Consider the following 27,578-nt stretch of genomic DNA (forward strand, 5'->3'; position numbering starts at 1 on the left):
GTGTTAATAATCGAGGTTGTATAGCTCAGGTCTGCACTTATATTGAAAAATACCATATATTTCCTGATGACACCAAGTGAATGCTTCCGTTGCCTGCCCCTCTGTGCATCACAAGAAGTGCTGGGACCAGCACATAAGTGTCGTCTCAAAGAACTTACAACAGCGCTTCCACTTTCCCAGAAGTTTGCACTGATTTTTCATGTCACTAAAAACTTTGACAAACTCTTATAAATGCACAGTGGAGGGTGTTTTAACTGCTTGCATGAAGGCCTGATACGGAAGCACCGATGTCCGGGAATGGAGGAGATTGAAGAAAGTGACGGATTCAGCCCAGTCCATCACAGGCAAAGCCCTTGCCACCGTTAAGCACGTTTACATAGAGCACTGCCACAAGAAAGCTGCACCCGTCATCAAAGACCCCCACCATCCAGGCCATGCCCTCTTCTCACTATTACTGTCAAGAAGAAGGTACAGAAGCCTTATGTCCCACATCACAGGTTTGGAAACTGTTACTAACCTTTAAACATCAGGTTCCTGAACTGGCATGGATAACTTCATTCATCACCACTCTGAATAGATTCTGCACTCTACAGACTCATTTTCAAGGGCTCTTTACAACATATGTCAGTATTATTTTTATAACAGTTTGTCCTCTTTTGCACATGCTTCAGCTCAACTGCCTATCAACTCTCCCTGGTTCCCCTCCTCCTTCATTCCCTTCCATTGTCCACTGTCCCCTCCTATTAGATTGCTTCTTCTTTGGCTTTTTACCTCTTCCACCTATCACTTCACAGCTTCTTATTTCATCCCACCCCACTTCCCGCTCATTTGATCTCACCTATCACCTGCCACCTTGTACTACCTCCTCTCCCCCATTCTTATTCTGGCTCCTTCCCCTTTACTTTCCAATCCTGATGAAGAGCCTTAGCCAGAAATATCAATTGTTTATGGTCCTCCATAGATTCTGCCTGACCTGCTGAGTTCCTCCAGTATTTTGTGTGTGCTGCTCAGGATTTCCAGCATCTGCAGAATCTCATGCTTTTAGCAAGTCTGTAAGTGTCCTTTGAGGTTGTAAAGTACAACAGATAGGGCGAGCCAATTAATGTGTCTTGTATGTGAATAGTCGATAGGCCTTTGGTAATTTACCATGCAAGAGGTTATCACACAAAATTAGAACAAGTGGGATTGGGTTAATAAAATGACACAGACTACAGATTGGCAAATGGATTGGGAATGGGAAGAGAGAGGAGGAATAGGTGAGATATTTTCCTTTTGTGCCTGTTGAGTCACTGCAGGAACTTTGTGGGGCTATAGTCTTCCCAGCCCTTAGCAGTGCAACATACCCAAGTTTTCTGGTGACACTGATTTGAGAGGACGATGAAAAAGCCATGCAAAGTCACGATAGATAGAATATAATGTGGAAAATGTGAGGTCACCCACTGGGGAGGGAAAAAAACATGTAAAAGGGCAAGGGATTAAAACACTGTTTGGAGAGACCTGAGTGTCTTTGTACACATATAACTAGAAGTCAATGTCTGGGTATAACAACCAATTAGTAGAGGAAATGGCCTCTATTGCCACAGAATCTGATACAAGTGTAAAATTGCTTAATAAAATTACACAAGGCCCTGTTAAATTAGTACCCAGAATGCCTTGTACTGTGAGTGTTATGAAGGTTTACCAGATTAATTGTTAGTATGGGGGATAATTTTATGAGGGGAGATTAAACAGATTTTGCACAATAACCTCAAGTTCTGAAGAATGAGAAATGATCTTATTCAAACAAAAAATTCTTAAGGGGCCTGACAGGTCAGATGAAGGGATAATATTCCCACTGGTTAGGTGTCATCAAAGTAGGAAGACACCCTAGCCAATAGAAACATCATCCCTCCTTCTAACCTCCATCGCAAGTTTAAAAATCCGAAATTGTGATGAGAGGAAATTTCTTCAAATTGGAGAAAGCTAAACTTTGGAATTTTTTTCACATCTCCAGAGGTTAAATTCATTATATTCAAGGCAGAAATCAATACATTTTTTAACATTGAGGCACTCAAGAGATGAATACGATATCTGAGTACAGGAAAAGAGCATGGAGTTAAAAGATCAGCATGATCTTAATGAAAGGTTAAGCAGGCTCCAGGGGTTGGATCGCCTATTCCAATTTGCTCTTCTTTTGTTATTATGATACTTAAAAATTGTGAAAGATGTGGCCAGTCTCACTGCAGAGAAGAGCTCTTAATAGAGTAACTGTAGCCTTTTCTTTCTTGATCAATAAACTCAGATCTTTGGAACAATCTTGCTCATCTTTATTTATCTTTGGAAAATGATTCTGTGGAGGATGATAATTTCTGCAGTATTTGTTTTCAAACAGCATCCATCTCTAACAGGCAAGTTTTGAAAATTCCACAATGTCTTCCTTTGTTGATTTCTCTTTGTCATAATAAAGAGACAGCCCCTGCTGGTAATAGCATGCTGATATTTTGACTGAGTGGTCAGTTGTGATGGATATTCAAGGAGAGTGTGCTGCTGCTGCTCTGTGAATGTAGGTGGACATCATTGCCAACTCTGGTCCCCGCTCTCATCAAACAGTAACAATAGATCAATAGATAATAATCAGCAGTAGCAATCTCAGACTGTTTCGCCTTCCCCAGCCATAAGCTTCCCAACTTCAATGCCAGTGAAATCAAATTCGGCTCATAGCAGGAATTGCATGCTTATAGCTTAAGCAAAGTTTAAGTTTAATTGTCATTTAACCATACATTAATACAAACAAATGAAGCAGCATTACTCCAGGGCCAAGGTACAAAACATAATACCAACAGTCATACCCAGCACAAGGCACATACAGGACATATAAGTTAGCTGTAAAATACACACAAACAAAAAAAAATAGTCTAAGTCCCTGAGTCCAAGAAAGTTGTTGCAGTCTGCAGTCAAAGTGAATACAGCTTATCTTCTGTCGAGTGAACACTGAAGAGCTGCACCAATGCCTCCGGCGCTGACTCCAACGTGTCTGTCCTGGACGCTGCAAACAGATGGCACTGCAGCTTGAGGCCTGGTCCTCACTATAACTGAAGCCATGCAGCTCCCCTGCTGTATGCATCCACCGTTCACCAATAAAACAGTAAACCAGACTTGCAGCAGCCCATATTATCAGAGTTTTACGACCACAAGAAAAGTGACAAAAACAATCATTCACTGTTCAACTGCACACCGCCTTCGCACACTGACTCCAATACCTCTCTGTAGCAGGCTGCAGCACAGTCCACACTAAATCCAGCTCCTACAGTTTCTCCATCAACGAGCAACTCGCTGATGGAGTAGACCTGCGATACTTGAAGTCCTTTATGTCCCGTAGCCTCTTACAATCATTAAAAATACGCTTAACAAAAGACATTGACACCTTTGGAAGCCACCGTGTCTGAGCATGCTGCTATCTTACCAGAGGTAGTTATGTTTTTCTGAAACCCCTTACCAGCTAAGGATTAATTCTGAAGGGGTTGATGCTTCTACTAGAGGTACTGGGATCTGGCTAGGTGGCTCAGTCACTAAGTTAATTCAGTACAACTGACAATGATTGAAGCGACAGAACCCGATGTTTGGACAAATATTTAGGTGTCAGGCCAGATTGAAAAGGTCAGGGTGTCGGGACCAGAGGTGAAGGATGGGTTCGCTGTTCCACTCTGTGCTGAACAAAGGATCTGTGGACAGAACTGTCTTTGTGGACTTCAGTTCAGAATGCTAACTGCTTGCGTTCATTGCTTGCATGATTTGTTTTTTTTCTCTCTGCACTTTGACTGTTTGACAGTTTTCTTTTATTGTATATTTTTTTGGGTTTCTTTGTTTTGAGACTGCCCGTTAGGAGTGGAATCCCAAGGTTGTATAATGCATCCATACTTTGATGTAAATGTACTTTGAAATTTGAGAATAAAATGTACTTTGAAGTTTGATTGGGCAAAGTTCACTGTGAATAAAAATGCAACAGTTGATACTTGGAGCAAATCTGGAATGTGAGCCCTTTCCATCCAATTATTTGGGAGAAGGTTTGCGCTTATTAAGTTTGAGCTTCAGGATTTCATTCATCATTTTCCTTCATTCTAAGAAATTAAGGAACAAATGTGTTCTCAAGTTTGTGCTCCTACATATTGGGATTAAGTTTCTAATTCTTCAGGGAATCAAGGGATGAGAGGGACAGGGTCAGAAAATAATAGATAAGCAACACACACAAAATGCTGGTGAAACGCAGCAGGCCAGACAGCATCCATAGGAAGAAGCACAGTTGACGTTTCAGGCTGAGACCCTTCATCAGAACTAGATAAGCAGCCATGATCTTGATGAACGTTCGAACAGTTCCAAGGGACAATGACTTTCTGCTCCCACTTCTCATGTTATGTCACTTTAGAAGTGCAGTAATTGATCACTCAGTGAGCGAAGAATTACAGGAATTAACATCACACCTGGTCATACAGGCTGGGTGGTATGGTAGTGCAGTGGTTAGCATATGGCATTGCAGTGTCAGTGACCAAGGTTCAATTCCTGCTGACGTCTGTAAGGAGTTTGTACGTTCTCTCCGTGACCATGTGGGTTTCCTCGGATGCTCCAGTTTCCTCCCACATTCCAAAGACATATGGTTTAGTGAGTTAATTGTTCACATGGGTGTAACTGGGTGGTGTGGGCTTGCTGTGCTAGAAGAGCCTGTTACTGTGTTACCACCAAACAAAAAAAAGACATCCTAACAACCGGAACCAAATCTATAAACAATAATAAAGAAGATAATAATTTGTGATCAGAATTCCAATCCATTATAGGACGTGATATCAATGGTTAAAAACAAAAATAATTCAATGATAAGCAGTCTTACTTTGTTTGCCCAGGCAAAATAGCTTAGTAAACCCAAGAGATTGCCTTTTGTTAGGGTAACACGCAGAAAATGCTGGAGGAACTCAGCAGGTCAGGCAGCACCTATGGAAAGAAATGTCGATGTTTTGGGTCGAAACCCTTCATTGAGACAGGAGACAAAGGAGGAAGAAGCCAGAATAAGAAGGTTGGGTATGTGTGTGGGGGGTTGGTGAGGGAGTGGGTAGGGAGTGGAAGGAATATAAACTAGAAGTTGTTATCTGCTTTTGTCAGGTGCTTGTTGATTGGATCTAGAACGTAAAGAAACACTAAATCTGGACCAATCCCAGATTAAGGACATACTTGTTTCTTAATTAACTAGGATGAAAGAAATTGCTGAATGAAATCTTGAAATTCAAATTTTACCAATGCAAACGTTACCCCAATAATTGGACAGAAAAGGCTTACATGTCAGATTTGCTCAAAGTTTCAATTGCTGCCTTTTGTATTTTTATTCACTGTGAACATTGGCCAACCATTTTCCATTGCACTGAACAGTGCTCAGTTTAATGATGTTATACTGATGGGTAGAGATGTAGAGGGATAACAGGGGATTTGTGTGGAACGTAAAAACTGCATGGATCAGCTGAATTGCTGTATGGTTGACTTCTCTGATGTAGATTTTATGTCATTCTATATAAAATTAATTGCCCCTTTTCAGCAAAATTCCAAATGCGTCGGGACAACTCTTCCTTTTGATGTATCAATGTTATTTGCTGCAGAAGTAAAAGAAAATACTAAACCTATGATTCAGATATACCAAGTACTATTACAGAACTTGCTGATATCTATGTATCATTTTTGAAATTATAGACTATCTATTGCGGGCATGCTATGTTGGTGAATATGTGAGCTGCCCCTCAGCACTTCCCCAGGTCATGTTGGTTGATAAACACTGTATGTTTCAGTACTCATTCGATAAATTAACAGGAGCAGCCTAGTAGTGTAGTGGTTAACACAACGCTTTACAGTACGGGCGACCCGGGTTCAATTCCCGCCGCCGTCTCCGTGGAGTTTGTACGTTGCCCCTGTTACAGCATGGGTTTCCTCTGGGTGCTCCGGTTTCCTCCCACAGTCCAAAGATGTACTGGTTGGTAGATTAATTGGTCATTGTAAATTGTCCCGTGATTAGGCTCGGGTTAAATCGGGAGTTGCCAGACGGCGCAGCTCCAAGGGCCGGAAGGGACTGTTCCGCGCAGATTCTCAATAAACAAACAAACAAATAAATAAATAAAATCTGAATCTGTCTATTACACCAATTCTCTCACATGCATATTATCATCATTACATGCCATGTCAATGACATGGGAGATCATGGCCTTTTGACAATGACGGTTCTTTACCAATTTTTGTACAGCAGTGGTTTGCCATTGCCTTTTTCTGGGCAGTGTCTTTACGAGACTGGTGACCCTAGCCATTATCAGTTCTCTTCAGAGGTGGTCGGCCTGTTGTCAATGGTCACATAACCAGTGCTTATGATACTCACCAGCTGCTAGTACGACCATCCACTGCCCGCCCCCATGGCTTCATGTGACCCTGATCAGGAGGGCTGAGCAAGTGCCACACCAAGGGTGACCTGCAGGCCAGCAGAGGGAAGGAACGCCTTCCTTTGGTGGAGATGTATCTCCAACCTGCTCCCAAATGCATGTAGTAGCAACATCAAAGGCAACAAAAGCCAACCAGCAAAGTAGTTAATCCACAAGCAATCCGCAAGGGGAACTCAAGTGGGTCGAACAGCATCTGTGGGGGCGGCGGGGGAAGGAATTGTTAATGTTTCTGGTCAAAGTCCTGCATCAGGATATCCTGCTATGTTCAGCACCCAATGCACCAATACCACAGCCTGAGAAAGGTAAGAACCCAGTGCACCGATAGCTGTCATATCCATTAATCTATGTGCCAATACTTGCCATAAGAATATACAGTGTACTGTTACCTGTTACATTCAATACCCAGTGTGTCAATATCATTACTTGCTACATCCTATATCCTGTGTACAAGTACCAATACCCTTGAATGGAAATACCTACAAAAAGTAACAGATACAGCCCAGCCCATCACAGTCGAAGCCCTCCCCACAATTGACCACATCTACAAGGAGTGCTGTTGCAGGAAAGCAGCATTCATCATCAGGGCCGCCACCACCCAGGCTGTGCTCTCTTCTTACTGCTGCGGTCAGGAAGAAGGTACAGGAGCCTTAGGCTCCACACCACCAGGATCAGGAACAGTTATCACCTGTCAACCATCAGGCCCTTGAACCAGAGTGGATAACGTTACTCACGTTAACACTGAACTGAACTGATTCTACAGCTCATGTTCTCTATATTACACTATGCATTATTTATTTATTATTTTTTTTGTTTTTGCACATTGGTTGTTTGTCCTTTCTCACTGCGTAGTTCTTTCATTTATTCTATTGTGTTTCTTCGTATCTACTGTGCATGCCCACAAGAAAATGAATCTCAGGGTAGCATATGGTGGCATATACATTGATCATGAATTTACTTTGAAGCTTGGAAATCTTCTTTGAAAACATATCCAATATACTGTACACTAATACCTGATACATCCATTACCCAATGTATCAATACTAATAATTGCTATATGCAACAGCCAGTGTACAGACACCAAATACTCTTGCATGAGTACCTGCAGTATCCAACACTGAGGAAGGAACAGCATGTGAGTAAGTTATGAGGAATCGATCTGAGCAATTTCAGAATCAGAATCAGAATCAGGTTTAATATCACTGGCATGTGTGATATTTGTTGTTTTGTGGCAGCAGTACAGAGCAATACATCAAAAAACTGTAAATTACAATTATATATACATATTTAATTGAATAAGTAGTGCAAAAAAGAGAGCCAAAAATAGTGAGGTAGTGTTCATGGTTTGCTTCATTGTCCGTTCAAAGGTGGCATGTAGCGTAGTGGTCAGCACAACGCTTTACAGTGCAGGTGACCCAGGTTCAAATCCCGCCGCTGCCTGTAAGGAGTTTGTACGTTCTCTCCGTGACCATGCAGGTTTCCTTCAGCAGCTCTGGTATCCTCCCACAGTCCAAAGACGTACCGGCTGATAGGGTAATTGGTCATTGGAAACCGTCCCGTGATCAGGCTAGGATTAAATCAGGGGATTGCCAGGTGGTGTGTCTCCAAGGGTTGGAAGGGCCTATACCAGGTTAATTGGTCATTGTAAATTGTAGAATTAAACTGGGTGGTTGCTGGGCAGCACGTCTCCAAGGGCCGGAAGGGCCAATTCCACACAGTATCTCAATCAATGAATAAATAAATCTGATGGGGGAAGGGAAGCAGCTGTTCATAAAAAGTTGAGTGTATGTCTTCTGGCTCCTGTACCTCCTCGAATTTGAAATTCCAACTTACAATTTGAAAGGTTAGTTTGTTCATTTTCTTTCATTTGATAATGGCAATAAAATCATTGAGAGAGTTGATGGTTCGTCCTTCTGCCAGCCACTCACATTGCCAATGGCAATATTTTGCTAAATCGATCGGTTTGTATTATATAAGCTATCAGATAACTGCTGGTAACACACCTGTGGTCATTTAACTAGGGTACAATATCACTTACAGTATAATAACAATAATCTGTCAAATAATGAGACTCAGTGCTTCAGATAACAATGATGCATTGCAGAGTATGAATACTTATTAATGCAGTTTTATGTTACCAATGCATCATAAAAGTGCAATTGCAGTTTGTTGGAGGTACATAAATGAGCAGCTTGCATAACACTAATGATATTGTGTATATATCGATTTAATAATTCATCGATATCAATGAGCATGATAGAATTACAAAATATTTCAGATTTATTATTTCCCGCACATCGTGGAGACATCTACTATGACTTAAATGACTCTGAAATGTTTGTCTGGCATCACACTCTAGTCATTACAAGCGAAATGCAATCTCAAAGTAAGAATGCAACAAATATCATGGTAGGTACGTTCCAGGATTGGTGTAAGTCTAGACAAAGTGGCTTTTCTGGTTTATTTGCAGTGATAGAGTTGTACAGCACAGAAATGGTATGGTAGGGCAGCACAGTAGCGTAGTAGTTAACACAACACTTTAACCGTTGAACCAGTGACCCCAGTTCAATTCCTACCGCTGCCTGTAAGGAATTTGTACGTTCTCCCTGTGACCGCTAGGGTTTCCTCCAGGTGCTCCAGTTTCCTCCCACCGTACCAAGTCATACTAGTTGGTAGGCTAATTGGTCATTGTAAATTGTCCTATGATTAGGTCAGGATTAAATCAAGGGATTATTGGATGGCATGGCTCAAAGGGCCAGAATGGCTTATTCCATGCTGTATCTCAATTAAAAAAAGAAACAGGCCCTTTCACCCAACTCATTTTTGCTGACCAAGTTCTCACCCTGAGATAATCCCATTTGTCTATGTTTCATTCATATCCCTCTAACTCAGGGGTTCCCAACTTTTTTATGCCATGGAACTTTACCATTAACCAAGGGCTTCCTGGAGTCTAAACTCTTCCCATCTAATCTTTAAAATGCTGTAATGTTGGGTGGAGAGGTGGAAATACATCTCTTCCAAAGGAGGTGTAAAGTGCTCCTTCCCTCCGCTAGCCTGCAGGTCACCCTTGGGCAAGGTGTAGCACCTGCTTAGCCCCCCTGATCAGGGTCAGGAGCAGCCATGGGAATAGCTGGTGGATGGTTGTGTGAGCAGCTGGTATGCATCACAAGACCCGGTTATGTGACCACTGACACTAGGCAGACAATCCCTGAAGAGTATTGATAACGGCTGGGGTCGCCCATCTTGTAAAGACACTGCCCAGAAGAAGACAATGGCAAACTACATCTGCAGAAAAATTTGACAGGAACAGTCATGGTCAAGACCACAACTGGCCATGATATACAACACATCGCATAATGATGATAATGACAATATAATGTGAAGAGTGTATTAGATTCAGATTTTATTTATTTATTTACTTTATCGCGATAGAGCGCAGAACAGTCTCTTCCAGTCCTTCGAGCTGCACCACCCAGCAAACCCTGATTTAAACTTAACCTAATGATGGGACAATTTACAATGACTAATTAACCTACCAACTGGTTAATTGATGATGATGATGATGATGATAAATGTAGCTGCCTTTACAGCCTCCTCTGAGCTTGTTACATATACTCATTACCCTCTGGTGAAAAAGTTGTCACTTAGGTCTCTTTAAAATCTTTTGCCGCTTACCTCAACGTCTTCTAGATTTATACCCCTGTACCCTGGGAAAAAAAGACTATGACTGTTCACCTTCATGATTTTATATACTTTTATATCAGGGGTTCCCAACCTGGGGTCCATGGACCCCCTTGCTTAATGTATTGGTCCAGGGCATAAAAAAGTTCGGGAACCCCTGTTCTATAAGATCATTCCTCAGCAACACATACATAAATGCCAGGCATCATCTATGGAAAGGAGTAAACAGTCGACGTTTCGGGCTGAGACCGTTCATGAGGAGTCCTGATGAAGGGTCTTGGACCAAAACATTGACTGTTTACTCATTTCCGTAGATTCTGCCTGGCCCACTGAGTTCCTCCAGTATTTTATGTGTGTTGTTTTAGATTTCCAGCATCTGCAGATTTTCTTGTGTTTGTGAAGATCACTGCTCAGCCTCTTATGCTCCAGGGAAAAATCTCCCTGCCTCTGGTTTGGCTCTGAGATCTGGTGTTGTAAGGAAGACTTTGCATTGCTGGAACAACATGGTGGCCTTACTTTCAATGCATGCCCCAACTCCAAACTCATGAGAGAATGTCACAGAGCTACATCAATAAAAAAAAACTTACACATCCAGTTTCTGACTATGTCTTCTAAACCTTCAAGCAAGAAAAATAATACCCACTGTTTCAAAGGAAATACATACACTTTGAAATGTGACTGCACAGCTTACTAGATGGTACCTTCAACGGACAAGCAAATATCGGTAGGTATTTACTGTAGCTTGATATGAACTAATGATCTGGGTCTTTCAGATGCTATGATTATTATTGTTAAATATTTCAGAAATGCAGACTTCACTAAATGCACACTAGATCTTTACAGATTCAAAATGTGTGAGGAATTATTTTATTTGATTTTCCCAGATCTTTATTTCACTTAAACACTGTACAACTTCTGAGAATTTCAAATTATTGATATTGTGATCACTAACTAGAATGCAGACAACAAAACACCACAGCTGCAGCCGTGGCAACAGTCACTGGGTATTGACTAACTATTGTTTACTTAATGTGTTGTGAAAACTTCCTTATGAATAATTTCATAGCACAGCCAGCATGGATCGGCACAGAAACAGATTGTTGATAACTTAGCTAAGGTTCGGATTTTGATGTTGTATTTCAGCCCAGCCTTAAGCTCCACAGCCTGAAGCCACAATAAATAAACACACATGCATACATCTCAAAATACTCTTCATACATGAAGAGTGTTCAATTACTAGGTCAAGAACAAAATGGGTAAAAAAAAGCCCCGACAGATGGAGCATAATAGTAGAGCATCTGGCAGATTTTTGACGTCTGGTATCTTTTTGAGAATTTATGTTCCATCTGTTTAATTAACCAGTACCACTAATCTTACCAACCACTGTGTGTGTGCTTGCTTGTTGTGCTGTTTTTCACTATATTCCTCTCATAATAGTTATTCCCCATATAGTTTCACTGGCTAGTCAAATTCTCTTTATTTCAATACAGAGACTATTAATGTGATAGGTAGATGTACAATCTTCAGTTTACATTCATGCTTCTCTGTGTTTTTTAAAGCAAAATGGTGATGAGTTGTGGAGCATTAGGCCTTAACAGACTCTTTGTCCCAATATGTCAGTGAATGGGATTCATTAGGATGGGCGAATAAAAATAAGGCAGGGGCAAGTGGACCAGCCATTGTGAGAGGGGGGCCAGTGTTGGATTGGCTTTGGTTCATTAGGCTTGGGCGAGGTAAGTATCTGGTAACTTTCTTCTTCTTCTTTGTTCTACATTCCTCGTCTGTTAGGGTGCAGTTAGTGCAGGGAGAATGCCTCCAGGGGTTGTGATTTGTTCTGTGTATGAGATGTGGGAATTCTGGGAGATCTCCAGTCTCCCAGGTAACCACATCTGCACTAGGTGCACCGAGCTGCAGCTCCTCAGAGAACATCTCAAGGAACTGGAGCTGCAGCTCAGACACCTTTGCCGCATATGGGACACGGAGGAAGTGAGAGACAGGAGCTACAGGGAAGTAGTCACTCCTAGGTTACAGGAGACTGGTAACCGTCAGGAGAAGGAAGGGAAATGGGCAGCCAGTGAAGAGTGCCCCTGTGGCCATTCCCCTCAATAATAAGTATTCCACTTTGTATACTGTTGAAGGGGATGACCTACCAGGGGAGCTGCAGCGACTGGCATTCTGGCACCTGGTCTGGTGCAATGGCTCAGAAGAGAAGAGAGGTGAAGGGGACTGCAGTAGTGATAGGAGAATCCATAGTTAGAGGAATAGAGACCAGATTCTGTGAGCGTGGTAGAGACACCTGGATGCCATGTTGCCTCCCTGGTGCCACGGTCAGGGAAGTCTCAGATCAGGTCCATGGCATTCTAAAGAGGGAGGGTAAGCAGGCAGAAGTTTTGGCACATATTGGCACCAATGACAAAAGGTGAGGAGGTCCGGAAGAGAGATTTTAGGAGCTGGGTAGAAAGATGAGAAACAGGACCTCCAGGGTAGTAATCTCTGGATTGCTGCCTTTGCCATGAGGTTAAGAATAGGATGATTTCGCAGATGAATAGGTGGCTGAGGAACTGGTGCAGGGAGAAAGTTTTCAGATTTCTGATCATTGACATCTGTTTTGGGGAAGGCACGACCTGTACAAAAGGAACAAGTTACACTTGAACCAAAGGGGGAAGAATGTCCTTGTGGGCAGATTAGCCTGAGCTGTTTGGGGGGGGGGGGGGCGGGGTTTAAACTAATTTGGCAAGGGTTGGGAACCAGAGTGATGGGACTGAGGATGAGGTCGCTAGTTTACAAACAGAGGCAATGTGTAGTGAGGAGAGGCTGTTGATAGGGCAAAATTGCAGTCAACAGGATGAGTTGTAATGTAAAAGGGGGACAAAATCGAAAAGGATAATGAATACAGGTATTATATTTGAATCCATGCAGTACACAGAACAAGGTAGATGAACTTGTAGCACCGTTAGAGAATGGCATGTATGATGTTGTAGGCATCACTGAATCATTGCTGAAAGAAGATTATAGCTGGGAGCTTAATGTCCAGGGATATGCATTGTATTGAAAGGCTAGGCAGGTAGGCAGAAGCAATGGGGTGGCTCTGTTGGTAAAAAAATGAAATCAAATCATTGGAGAGGTGACATAGGATCAGAATTTGTAGAATTGCTGTGGGAAGAACTAAGAAGCTGCAAGGGTAAAAAGACCCTGATGGGAGTTGTACACGGACCTCTAAATGGTAACAAAGATGTGATCTACAAATTACAATGGAAGATAGAAAATGCATGTCAGAAGGGCAATGTTACAGCAGTCCTAGGGGATTTCAATATGCAGATAGATTCTGAAAATTAGGTTGGTGCTGGATCCCAAGAGGGGGATTTCTAGAATGCCTACGAGATGGCTTTTTAGAGCAGCTGAAGGTTGAGTGCACATGGGGATGAGCTATTGGACGTTGAGCAATAAACCAGAATTGGTTAGAGAGCTTAAGGTAGACGAACCCTTCGGAGTCAGTGATCATAATATGACAGAAATCACTGTGCAATTTGAGAAGGAGCTAAAATCAGATGTGTCAGTATTACAGTGGAGTAAAAGAAATTACAGAGGCATGAGAGAGGAACTAAACAAAATTGATTGGAAGGGAACACTGGTAGGAATGACAGCAGAGCAGCAATGGCTGGAGTTTCTGTGAGCAATTTAGAAGACACAGGATAGATACATTCCAAAGAAGAGGAAGTATTCTGAAGGCAAAATGATGCAACTGTGGCTGACAAGAGAAGTCAAAGCCAACTTAAAAGAGGGCATATAATAAAGCAAAAATGAATGGGAAGTTAGAGGATTGGGAAGCTTTAAAAAACCAACAGAAGGCAACTAAAAAGCCATAAAGAAGGAAAAGATGGAATATAAAAGTAAGCTAGCCAATAATATTAAAGCAGATACCAAAAGTTCCTACAGATATATTAAGTGTAAAAGAGAGGCAAGAGTAGATACTGGACCACTGGAAAATGATGCTGGACAGTTAGTAATGGGGGCAAGGAAATGTTGGATGAAATTAATAAGTATTTTGCATGAGTCTTCATTCTAGAAGACACTAGCAGTATGCCAGAAGTTTGAGAGTGTCAGGGGCAGAAGTGTGTGAAGTTGCCATTACTAGGGAGAAGGTGCTTGGGAAACTGAAGGGTCTGAATGGAGATAAGTCACCTGGACCAGATGGCCCACACCCCTGGGTTCTGAAAGAAGTGTGCCAAATGGCCCAATTCTGCCCCTATATCTTATGGTCTTATGTCCATGACAACATAGAACATAGAACATAGAATAGTACAGCACACTACAGGCCTTTCGGCCCACAGTGTTGTGCTGACCTTTAAACCCTACCTCCCATATAACCCCCCACCTTAAATTTCTCCATATACCTGTCTAGTAGTCTCTTAAATTTCACTAGTGTATCTGCCTCCACCACTGACTCAGGCAGTGCATTCCATGCACCAACTACTTTCTGAGTAAAAAACCTTCCTCTAATATCCCCCTTGAACTTTCCACCCCTTACCTTAAAGCCATGTCCTCTTGTACTGAGCGGTGGTGCCCTGGGGAAGAGGCGCTGGCTGTCCACTCTATCTATTCCTCTTAATATCTTGTATACCTCTATCATGTCCCCTCTCATCTTTCTTCTCTCCAAAGAGTAAAGCCGTAGCTCCCTTAATCTCTGATCATAATGCATACTTTCTAAACCAGGCAGCATCCTGGTAAATCTCCTCTGAAACCTTTCCAATGCTTCCACATCCTTCCTGTAGTGAGTCGACCACAACTGGACACAGTACTCCAAGTGTGGCCTAACCAGAGTTTTATAGAGCTGCATCATTACCTCACGACTCTTAAACTCTATCCCTCGACTTATGAAAGCTAACACCCCATAAGCTTTCTTAACTACCCTATCTACCCGTGAGGCAACTTTCAGGGATCTGTGGACAGTACCCCCAGATCCCTCTGCTCCTCCTATATGCCTAGCTGAGTTAGTTCCATTTATTTGCTTTTGGCCTGTATCCATCCAAACTTTTCCGATCCTTGAACCTGTCTAGGTGTCTCTTAAATTTTACATTGAAATGGCTCTACCATTTTGTTTAGCAACTCGTTCCACTGTGCGTAAAACTTGTCTCTCTGGTTACCTCTAGATCTTTCCCCTCTCACCTCATAGCTCTGGTTTGAGACTCCCATACGGTGATAAAAGAACTGTAACCATTCAACTTACCAATGTTTTTCATGACTTTATATACTCCACAAAGTCATCCTGCAGCCTCCAACACTCCAGGGGGGAAAAACATCTTTGCTTACAACTCAAGACCTTCAGATGCAGTAACATCTTTGTGAAACTTCTCTGCACACATTGCAACTTAATGACATCCTTCCGGCAAATAGGCAACCTGAACCGCACACAGTTTTCCAAGTGCAGTCTCACCAATATCTTGCACAGCAGTGTAGAGAGACTTTGATTTGTATACCATCTTTTATAATCTCACAATAAGTGCTTCACTAATAATGAAGTATTTTTGAATTGCGCTCTCTGTAGCAACACAGAAAATTCAGCAACCAATTTTGCCCAGCAAAGTTCAGAAACAGCATTCTGCTAATAACTACGTAACTTACATTTAGTGACCACTTTATTAGGTACACCTGTACTCCTGCTTGAAATGCAAATTTTACTCTGCCAATCATGTGGCAGGAAATCAATGCTTAAAAGTGTGCAGACATAGTCAAGAGGTTCAGTTGTTGTTCAGACCAAACATCAGAATGGGGCAGAAATGTGACCTAAGTGACTTTGACCATGGCATGATTGTTGGTGTCAGAGAGGGTGGTTAGAGTATCTCAGAAACTGCTGACCTCCCGGCATTTTCACACACAACTGTCTCTAGAGTTTACAGAGAATGGTGTGAAAAACAAAAATCATCCAGTAATCATCTAATTCTGTGAGTGAAAACAACTTTGAAGTAGATGGCCTACAGCAGCAGAAAACCACAAACATACACTCAATGGCCACTTTATTAGGTACAGGAAGTATTTTAGTATCCATGGTTTCAAAATCATAAGGTCTTTCCGACCCCCTGACGGTACCTGTCTGTCAGTCTCTGTCTCTCTCTGTTTGTCTGTCTCTCCTCCTCTGACATTCATCTTCAGATTTCACCTTCACATGGATAGCTGTGCATTTAGAATAATGTCGGAACTAACTACTTCCATGGCCAAGACTTTACCATTGTCAAGTTTAGCTTTCATTTTGGGGTTCCACTTTGAAATCTAACTCTCTGAGGCAGCAGATGGAGGCCATTCAGCCCCTTAAATGTATTCCAACATTCAATTTGATTAGATGTAGTTCTCCATTCACCTAAAGTTCAAATTTCAAAGTAAATTAGATGAGAAAATACAAACCTGAGGTTCATTTTCTTGTCGGCATACTCAATAAATCTAATAACTATAATAGAATCAATGAAAGACCACACCAACAGGATGTGTGCAAAATACAGCAACATGTGCAAATACAAAAAGAAAGAAAAAATAAATAAGAATAATAAATAAATAAACAATAAATATTGAGAATGTAAGTTCAGGAGTCCTCAAAAGTGAGCCCATAGGTTGTGGGAACAGTTCAGTCATGGGGCAAGTGAAGTTCAGGGAAGTTATCCCCATTGGTTGCAGAGCCTGATGGTTGAGGGGTAATAACTACTAATAACCTCCCTGGGGTTCACAGATAACATCTGATTTGATTCCACCCTTAGAATGCACCTTGTTTTAACCTCAAACTCTGGCAAGTGATCAGCACCAACAAAACAACTGGCAAACACTGGAATTTATTTATTAAAGATAACACGTACTGACCTACAGACTGCACAGCCAGAGAAATGGACTTGCTGAAAACACTGGTCGTAGCATAGTCGATGTGGCTGGTGAGATAGCAGGAATAAGCCCCTGTATCTGAAGTCTTTGTTCTGGCGACGTAGAAGTTCCCTGTCACTTGTGAGATGAAGCGCCGGTCATCCGGTATAATGAAGTTTGGGATTTCACTGATAAACCAACGATATGAAGGGCCTGTAGTGCAAACCAACATTAAAAGACAAATGGATCATTGTGGCAGCACTTAAGGTAAGTTAGATTAAGGAGCTTAGACGAGGATGATAAGTGAATCATGGAATTACTGTACTCAAGTGATCCCACTACCTCTACGTTATCCCTATACTTCTGTAAATGTTTCCTTTTGATATGCTTATCCAATTCCCTTTTGAGAGTTCGTATTGAATCTGTTTCTGACACTCTTTTATGCCGTGCACGGAAGATCATAACTACTGAGATTATGATAAACATTCTGCTTGTCCCTCGCACAGTGTTTTTTTTTCTATTTTTGAAGTCTCGCCAGGTTTTTGAACCTCCTACTAGAGGTAAATTTCTTTTGCTTTGCATTATCGAAGGCCCTCTTCATTTTGAACACCTCTGTCAAATCTCTAAATCCTCAGAAGTGGGACCAGGCTTCCCAATAAGGAAAAATAAAGAGAAGGAACAAAGGACTTCAGGAAATCCTCAATATTGGTATTGGAAAGGAGAAATGCAGATGCTGGAGTTTCCAATCTTTAATGCAATAAAGGTGCAGAAAAGATTTCAGAGGTTGACAATATTCCTGGCGTGAGAATTATAACTATTGATTGATGGATAGAGTTGGCAGGATCTCCACCTTAACATTGAAAAGATTACAAGTTGACATAATAACAGTCTTTAAAATAATGAAGGGTTTTGAAATAATGAAATATTTTCTCTTGTGAAGCGATGGGCAAGATGCCCTTGATGGTTGAAAATATATCCAATGGAGAATTCCAAAGAGTCTTCTTTTCACTGAGTGCGTTAGAATGTGCAATTCGCTATCTTGTGAAGCAGAGAAGATCAATAGCACAGATGCATTCAAGGGAATCTGGGTAAATTCATGAGGGAGTACAGATTGCTGATTAAGTGGGATGAACAATGAGACAGTCAGATTTTGATTAATATTTTGGCTGTACTTCTGGGATGGAAAACTACAACCCTTGAATTATGCGGTCTAAATATGATTGACATTATTATCTTATGTATTTACATTTATTGGATTTTTTATGATCATGTTCTTTAGCTGATTGTGGTTTTTTTGTGCTGCATCAAATTTGGAGCAACAATTATTCCATTCCCCTTCACACTTGTGTGCTGGCAATGACATTAAACAATCTTGAAACTTGAATCTGCCTTTTGAAATGGTCTGGCAAGCCATTCTGCTTCAAGGGGGTTAGGGATTGGCAGTGAATAATGGGGTTTGCCACTGATGTGCGCCGCTATGGTCAAAATAAGGGAAAATAAAACACGGGGAATTCAACAAGGACGGAACAGGGAACTGCGTGTGACCACTTATTGAAAGCACGATATGCAGCCTGAATGAGATTTCTGTTTCCTCCACTGTCAACTGGCTGCATTTAACAAGGCACGTGGTTTATGTTTGTCTGCACAGTAGATCACTTGTTCTTAATCTGATGATGCATTAACTGATATACCTAGGTCAGGATGGTGTGAAACTTTAAGGAAAATAGCAAGTGTTGCAAAGTCCATGCATCTGCGGACTGATAAAGTGCTGATGTTGGTGGTTTTGAACAACACACCCAGAATGCTGGATGAAATCAGCAGGTCAGGCAGCATCTATGGAGGGAAATAGGCAGTTGACGTTTTGGGCAGAGACACTTCAGCTGAACTGGAAAGGAAGGGGGCAGAAGCCAGAATAAAAAAAAAGGTAGGGCAAGGGGGAGAAGCAGAGGTAGTCAGGAAATCGATGGGTCCAGGTGAGGGGGAAGATAGGTGGGTGGGTGAGGGGCAAATGAAAAGGAATAATGAGAAAAGCTGGGAGGTGATAGGTGGAAGAAGTAAAGGGCTTGAAAAAGAAGGAATCTAAGGAAAGGACAGTGGACCACGGAATAAAGAGAAGGAGATGTGAAACCAGAGGGAGGTGGTGGGCAGTTCATGTAGGCAGAATAGTGGAAGCAAAATAGAGAGAAGGCCACTGGTAAGAGCTAAAACAAAGTGGGTGGGTGGGGGGAGGGTAAACAAGGAACATAGAGATTACTGAAACTTAGAGAACTCGATGCTGATGGCATCATGTTGGAGATACTAAGACAGAATAGGAGGTGTTGCTCCTTCACCCTGCATCTGGCCTCACTGTGGCCGTAGAAGAGGCCATGGATAGACTTGTTGGTGTGGGAATGGGAGTTTTGAAGGAACGATTGGAAAAAGCCTTGCCAAGTTGCTGCTATTTATCCTGTTGATGCTAGACACTGCAGCTGTTGTTGGAGAGAGGAAATGTTCAGTGTGGTGGATTGACACTTATTAACCAAACTGTTTTGACCTAGAGGGTGTTGCATGTCTTCAGATGTTAAATTACACTTATCCAGGCTAGTGGAGAGTATTAAATCACACTCTTAATTTATATCTTACAGCCAAAAGACTGTGAGAATTCAAAAGATGAAGGACTGACTACAGAATAATAGTCTAAGGATCTGCTCTAGTAGTTATAGAATGTGAATGTGCACCCATTTCTGTATAATATTACAGTAATCCTTGCACTACCATCTTATCAGTGTGAACTTGAAATCTTGTAAATCTTGTAATCTTTGATTTGTAAATCTTATTTTTAAGGTAAATTATTTTTTATTCTTCCTTACTTCTTTTCGAATATTTGTATATCTGTGCACTTGTAATGCTACTGTGACACTCTAATTTCCTTTGGGATCAGTAAAGTATCTGTCTATCTATAGTATTATTAAACTTGCTCCAGTTAAAATTTTGGTTGTCAGTGATGTGGGAATTGGTGATGGGAATGATGAGGATGGAGACCAAGGAATACAGGAGTTGGCCATTGCTTGACACTTGCAAGATGTGATAACTTTGTCCAAATTGCAATGAGTCTAGGCCTTTTTATATGTTGGCATGGACTGCTTCATATTTTGTGGACTTGGAAAGAAATCGAATGTGCGGTCATTAGCAAACATTCCCACCCTTTCTGATGGATGGAATGTCCTTATTCCAGTAATTTCTACAACCAATGAAATCTGCCAAACTACTGCCAATATAATTGTAGAGTCATAGTGTAATAAAGTGCAGAAACCTGCACTTCAGGCCGACTCTGTGCCAACTTTGATACCCACCTAAGCTTGTTCCAAATGGCCAAGTTTGGCATGTATCTCGCTAAAGCTTTCCTATCCGTATACGTATCCAAATATATTTTAAATAACACTATTGTACCTCAACTACTGTCTTTGGCAGCTCATTCCATATACATGCCACCTTCTTGTGAAAAATGTTGCCACTCAGGTCACATTTAAATCATTTCCCTCTCAGCTTTAAGCTATACCCCCCAATTTGAGGTTCCCTTTCCTTGGGAAAGAGACTATGTGCATTCACCCTCTCCATGCCCCTTGCAATTTTATTACCTCTTTAAGATCAAATGATACAAAAAAAAATCAGATGATCTGCATTACATCTTGCTAGTTATGGGAGCTAGTTAAGTAATTTGCACTTTTTGGACTTTACAACTACCCTTTGAAAGTAATTTATTGACCACGATTTCACAATGTTATGAAAGATGCAATATAAACACCAATCTTTCCAGATTTCGACATGCCCAGGCACCATTAATAAGACCGTAAGACATACGAGCAGAATTAGGCCATTCAGCCCATTGAGTCTGCTCTGCCACTCCATCATGACTGATCCCGGATCCCACTCAACCTCATACACTTGCCTTCTCGTCATATCCTTTGATGTCTTGACCAATCAGGAAACTATTAACTTCCGCCTTAAATTTAGCCACGGACTTGGCCTCCACCACAGTCTGTGACAGAGCATTCCACAGGTTTACTACTCTTTGGCTAAAACAATTTCTCCTTACCTCTGTTCTAAAGGGTTGCCCCTTAATTTTGAGGTTGCCCTCTAGTTCTGGATACCCCAACCACAGGAAACATTGTCTCCACATCCATCCCATCTAATCTTTTCAACATTCGGTACATTGAAGAATTCCTGAAGAAGATGGCAGAGTTTGTCATTGAAATGTCAGTTATAATTGATACCTGTACCCGGCTGGAAGCCTGAGAAAAGATTGTCTGTCATATCTGGTAGGAAAGCACTAGATCCTTTTTTTTAACCGATTCTTCTATTTGTTTAAAATATACTCTAAAATTTGACACGAGCAATCTGAGTCAATGCCTTTGCCACTCTGTAGCAAATAAAAAGTCATGTTGTGTCATGACCTAGGCTGGGGAGTTTAGAATCTTCACTTGAGATGCTAAGAATTTTACTGGGTTTCTGTTGTGGAGTTTACTGTATTTTGTTGGTAGGAGCAAATAAATGGCTTTTTGTGTGATTTACTTTCAGACTTAAACACTCTGATAAATGAACCAAGGTGCTTAGTCAAGGAAACATGTAGGGCAAGTGTACGTAGCAGGGTATTGCAGACCTAGGAAGTGCTGCATTGTCAGCAGGACTGACTTTCAGATGTGCTGTTACACCAATCTGTTTAATTTCCCAAAGAGTTACTTTCAGATGAGTGAATACGTGTCCTGTCCAGAATCCATTCCTCAATGTAAGGGTTGCTAATTACTATCTGTGGGATTTGTAGCATATTCTGCATTCCCTGTACAACACCAGTGACTACACTTCTAAACAAATTGGAAATATTTTAAAGAACCTTGACGTACCTTCAGGTTGTGAAGGAAACTATGTTAATATAAAGGCTCTTTTTCTTTTAAAGCTTGAGAAAAGGCCAAAGTCGTCAAGGAATTCCGTGGTTTTTGATTGGCTCCATACATCCAAATTACAATAAACCATTGAAAGGAATGCGGTTTACGTTGTACAGTGATTACCTGGATAATGTGGGGATGGGTTGCAAGGTAGAACGACTCCTGCCCCTTCCTGTACCTTTATAAGATCCCGCTCCTCTGTTGAAAACTGGGAAAGATCTGTCAATAAAAAAAGTGAGTTAAGTATGCGTCAGCGAGAAATTTCAACGATGCTTGTCACACTTCTCCTCATCCTCCCGGGGGCGGGGTGGGGGTAGATGGTGGTGCGACAGTAGCGCACGCGGCCACTTCGGTGATGAATATCTGTTATTTGTCAAGTAGGGGACTGTGCACAATCTTGATTTGACGGAGACAGACGTGAGAGCACAGCGGAACATATGGAAAACTTCTGATGTTGCTACTGAACTACCGCTGCTGCTGTGTGGTAACCGGAATCTCCGGAGCTGAAGGCCCCGAAATCCTCGGCTTTGCGTGTTTCAGTGGCCAGGGAGAGGTTGAAGGCGCTCGGCAGAGGATGGCGCTCGGGAGGCTGTATCGGAGAGGCTGCTCGGAAGCTTGGAGTTTTCGGATGGATGGACTCAGGGTCGGCTGGGGTCGGCTGCTTCCAAGGCATCGGCAAGTTAACGGTGCCTGGAGGTTTATGGCAGGGAGTTTCTCCCTTTTGCCGCCTGCTATCGGGGACTCGGGAGTCGATCGACTCGGGACTTTGAGAACTTTTTTTTTACAGTGCTTATGGTCTGTTCTTTATCAAATTATCATATTGCTTTGCACTGCTGTAACTAAATGTTATATTTATGTGGTTTTGTCAGTGTTAATCTTTGGTCTGTCTTGTTTTCTGTGATATCACTCTTGAGAAACATTGTATCATTTCTTAATGCATGTATGCATTTCTAAATGACAATAAAACAGGATTGAGTGTTCTCATAATCTAATCATTATGCTGTGGACGTATCGCAGAATATTGTCAGGCGTCTCAGGGTCAAGGATGACTTGCACTCAGCTCTATTTATTTTGAGGTGATTGAGGAGTCCTGTTTGGGATCAATAGAGACTGTTTCTCTTGGAGCAGAGGGATGGATGAAAACCCAGTTGTGACTGCCGTGAGTTGGCTCTCGGTTAATCTTTCTGCCATGTGGTTTAACCATGTTCAAAGTTCAATGCAAATTTATTATTAAAGTACATACAGTATAGGTCACCATATACTACCCTGAGATTCATTTTCTTGCAGACATTCACAGCAGAACAAAGAAATACAATGGAATTAATGAAAAACTCACACACAGACAAATACTGTCAAGCAACCCATATACAAAAGACAGTCTGTGCAAATCCAATAAATAAATAAAGTACATACATAGATAAATAGATAAATAAACAGATAGATGGATAGACAGATAAATAAATAATAGATAATACATAGATAGATAATGAATGAATGAATAAATAAATAAATAAAGCAAACAAACAAGTTGAGAACATGAGCTGTAGAGACCTTGAAAGTGAGTTCATAGGTTGTGCAATCAGTTCAGAGTTGAGGTGAGTAAAGTTACCCACGCTGATTTAGGAGACAGATGTTCGATGAGTAATAACTGTTCCTAAGGTGTGAGACCTGAGGCTCCTGTATCTTCTTCACAATGGCAGTAATAAGAAGAGAGCATGGCCTGGATCTCTTCAGAATAGTAACAGAAGAGTGACTGGATATAATCCCAACTCCAGAACAAAATGATGTCACTAAGCAGTGATTTTAGATTTCAGAGGCCGTCACCTTTGAAGGACATTCTTTGCTGACCTCAATACTTAAGGGATCCGAAAGACGGGTTAATCTACCCAATAATTGTTATGACAACAAACAACAAACAATTTGCTTGACTCTGTGGGTTGAGCAGCATCTGTGTACGGGGAAAAGGAATTGTCAACATTTCAGGTATAAGCACTAGGTTTTCTGATGGAGAGTTTCGGCCCAAAGCATTGTCAATTCCTTCCTCCTCATAAATGTTGCTCAGCCAGCAGATGCAATCTTCCAAAAGGTTGTTTGTTGCTCCAGGCCACTGCAGCTGGAGTCTTGTGTATCTCCAGTGATTATGAGATGGTGACGATGTTTATTTATTTATTTGTTGAAATACAGCGTGGAATAGGCCTTTCCGGCCCATCAAGCCAGGCCGCCCAGTAACCCCCGATTTAAACCTAGTCTAATCACGGGACAATTTACACTGACCAATTAACCTACCAACTAGTATGTCTTTGGACTGTGAGAGGGAACCAGAGAACCCAGAAAAACCCATGCAGCCACGGGGCGAACACACAAACTCCTTATAAACACTGGCGGGAATTGAACCCTGGTCACATGTATTGTAAAATCTTACGCTAACCACTATGCTTTTGTGCTGCCCTGAATCACTGAAAGAGATGAACTGGTATACCTACATGATATCTGGTGGGGATATGAGCCAATGATAAGGGAGCGGGTATGATTGGTGTTATGGGGCCGGGAGGCAGGTTGGTGGTCAACTCTTTCACCATGACAGGAATTCAGGATGCCAAGTTTACAGATTGTGATCAAAATAATTTCCTTCTCAGCTGTTATGAAGTAGGACACGCAGCCAAATGTTTGATAATGCCCTTTGCAGATCCCACAGGAGATTTTCCATTTGCCAAGAACTCATGCAGTAAGGTATTGTTTTCCAGTACATACTTTCATCTGTCTTCATCTTATCAAGAGAGCAATGGGATTTAGCACCAGAATCCAAATCAGGTTTATTATCACTGTCTTGTGTGAGGTAAAAATTTGTTGTTTGGCATCAGCCGTACAATGTATGAGGTAAAATTTGTATGATGTTAACTTTGTATGAGGTAAAAATTTGTTGTTTGGCATCAGCAGTACAATGTATGAGGTGAAATTTGTATGATGTTAACTTTGTATGAGTGTAAGGGGTTTCTTCTGCTATGTTACTGCGTAGTCTAATTAAAATGGCTTCTTTGTTATGTTATAATTGAAATGAATTCTTTGTTATGTTAACTGCTGAGAAAGTCCTCCCACTAGCAGTTTGTTTGGATTATGTTACTGATAAGAGGGTGAACAAACCAATTGGGATGGATGTTATGCTTTCTGGTGTCTGTAAGTCAGCGTGATGCGCAGGTTTTTTGGGGAGAAGGTGGGAGAGAGAGACAGTGGATGGACCAGGTGCTGCGAGTCTGCTAGTGGGGTTGGACCCTGAGCAGGAGTCCGAGGTCTAGGGTGTTTGGCGAGGAGAAGAGATGGAGACGGACTCGTGTGGAGCGTCTGGTCGACCACCGTTGTTGGTCCCAGGCAGCAGGTCGAGGTGGTCCGAGGGGTCGCAGGGTGAAGAAGAAGGGTCCTGAGCTCCAACTGTTTGTGCATGAAGAGATTGAACTTTTATAAGTGTGGCGCCTTTTATTTTCCTTTTATATTTTATTCTCTATTAATTATATAGTTCCAGTAATATCTATAAACTGTAAATCACTTAATCGTATCTGGTGCATTGTCTGTTATTTGGGCAGGGTGAGGTACATCATGCAGCATCCACATAAACTGATTATCCAGTTTGGCCGGGCCGAGGGCGGTTTCCCTAGATGACAGCGAGCTGAGCGACCCTGAGGCTGGCTGGGGGGGCTACATGAGGTAAAAATTTGTTGTTTGGCATCAGCAGTACAATGTATGAGGTGAAATTTGTATGACGTTAACCTTGAATGAGGTAAAATTTGTCTTTCATCAGCAGTACAGTGCAAAGACATAAAATTACTATAAATTACAAACAAATAATACCGTAAGAAGAACAATGAAGTAGTGCTCATGGCTTCACAGACCATTCAGAAATCTGATAGTAGAGGGAAAGAAGCTGTTTCTGAATGATTGAGTGCAGGCTTTCTGGCTCACTAATGGTAGTAATCAGAAGAAGTCATGTCTTGAATAGTGAGGATCCTTCATGATGGATGCTGGCTTCTCGAGGCACAGCCTCTTGAAGACACCTAATTTAGTTGATAAGTAATAGATTAGAATACAGGCCAGAAGAGTGGAAGTGGCAATGGAAGATGAAAGCTGAGAGTAGACATTGTCTATGAGCAGTTAACCTGAGAGTACATTGTTGCCTATGAAATTCTGTGGCTGGCAGTGAGAGTAACTTCAATTCATTGGAATAGACAGGCTTTAACACAAACAAGGTTTGGCGGAGAGGTAACTATTTATATTTAGTGCAATACTTATATTCTGTGAGAGCCTTCAGACCACTTGAAACCATGTATTCACTTTATTGTCGCAGTGGAAGATTCCATTTCCTCGCAGAGCAGATGGACTGTTGACCTGCTCATCAGACTTTTTCCAATAATATTTAGGAACTAAAGGGAGTGCTGTGTGGGCACATCCAGAAATTGTACCTCCTTGTCCAGAATGGCCTTTGGTCATAAACTCATAGATGCCTTAGAGTATTGAAGAACAGAAACAGGCCTTTTGGCCCATCAGCAGTGGAAAGCGTAAGTAATTTCAAGTTTAACAGCTCTGAAGATCTTTCCTGGGCCCCAAATGTTGATACAATTATAAAGGAGGCGTGGCAGCAGCTATATTTGATTAGGAATTTGAGGAGATTTGGTATTTACCAAAGATAATTATGAATTTCTACAAATGTACCCTGGGCAGCATTCTTACTGGTTACTTCACTGTTTGGCATTGGAGGGGTCACTGTCCAGGATCAGAAAAAGTTGCAAACTTAGCCAGCCCCATCATGGACACTAGCCTCCCCAGTATCCAGAACACCTTCAAAAGGCTACGTATCAAAAAGGCAGCATCCATCATTAAGGACCCCCACCACCCAAGATATGCCCTCTACTCATTTCTGCCATCGAGGAGGAGGAATACGAGCCTAAATCCACACTCTTAACATCTCAGGAACAGCTTCTTCCCATCCGCTATCCGATTTCTGAATGGACAATGAAGCAACCCATATGTACTATCTGAGTATTTTTACCTCACTTATTGCACTACTTATTTAATTATATACACAGACACACAGAGTATATATATGTATGTGTGTGTGTTTGTGTGTGTGTGTGTGTGTGTGTACTTCATTATTAAAATGGACTGCTACCACAAATCAATAGGCCTGTGATATTAAACCTGATTCTGACCAGAACTGCATACGGTACTCCGAATCTGGCCTCACCAACATCTTATACTGCTTTATCATTTAGTTTGGTTTCAAGATGGCTTCTGTTGCATGTTGGAAACCGTTATAATTTCCTATCCTCTTTAAGGTTGGAGACCAGAGAAGCAAGAGTCTGTGTTCTTAGGTGAAACAACTGAAGGACTTACAACCAAAGCGTAGGAAGGCTTCTTTGCTGATGACTGTCCCAATTCTGTTTGTTGCCAGACACTGATAGGACCCAGGATCTTTGGACCGTGTTGGGTTACTGATCACTAGATTTCCTCCAACCAAACTGTAACGGTCATTGCCTTCGATGTTAATGTTCGTCCCATTCACCTTCCACCTGCAGAGAGGAATGAGACCAGAGACATCGATAAATTGGCTCCTAATAGCACAGTGGTCAGACATTTAATCTACACTTAAAGGAAGTGTCAGCAGTGACATTGACTGCAATCTACCAACATCACCTGGACTCTA

The 27,578-nt window shown here is 41.7% G+C and overlaps 1 protein-coding gene across 1 annotated transcript in view; it reads right to left on the minus strand.

The window, feature by feature from the left end:
- The window catches only part of cntn2 (contactin 2), a 238,666-nt gene that overhangs the window by 87,479 nt on the left and 123,609 nt on the right, over positions 1-27,578 (minus strand). The window contains exons 4-6 of the mRNA XM_072278769.1: positions 27,269-27,444; positions 22,010-22,105; positions 16,968-17,177 (exon numbers count right to left, since the gene is read on the minus strand). Coding sequence (XP_072134870.1) covers positions 16,968-17,177; positions 22,010-22,105; positions 27,269-27,444 — 482 coding nt within the window. The remainder of the gene's footprint in view (positions 1-16,967; positions 17,178-22,009; positions 22,106-27,268; positions 27,445-27,578) is intronic.

This window comes from Mobula birostris, chromosome 14 (assembly GCF_030028105.1).
Source record: "Mobula birostris isolate sMobBir1 chromosome 14, sMobBir1.hap1, whole genome shotgun sequence".
NCBI classification, from domain to species: Eukaryota; Metazoa; Chordata; class Chondrichthyes; order Myliobatiformes; family Myliobatidae; genus Mobula; species Mobula birostris.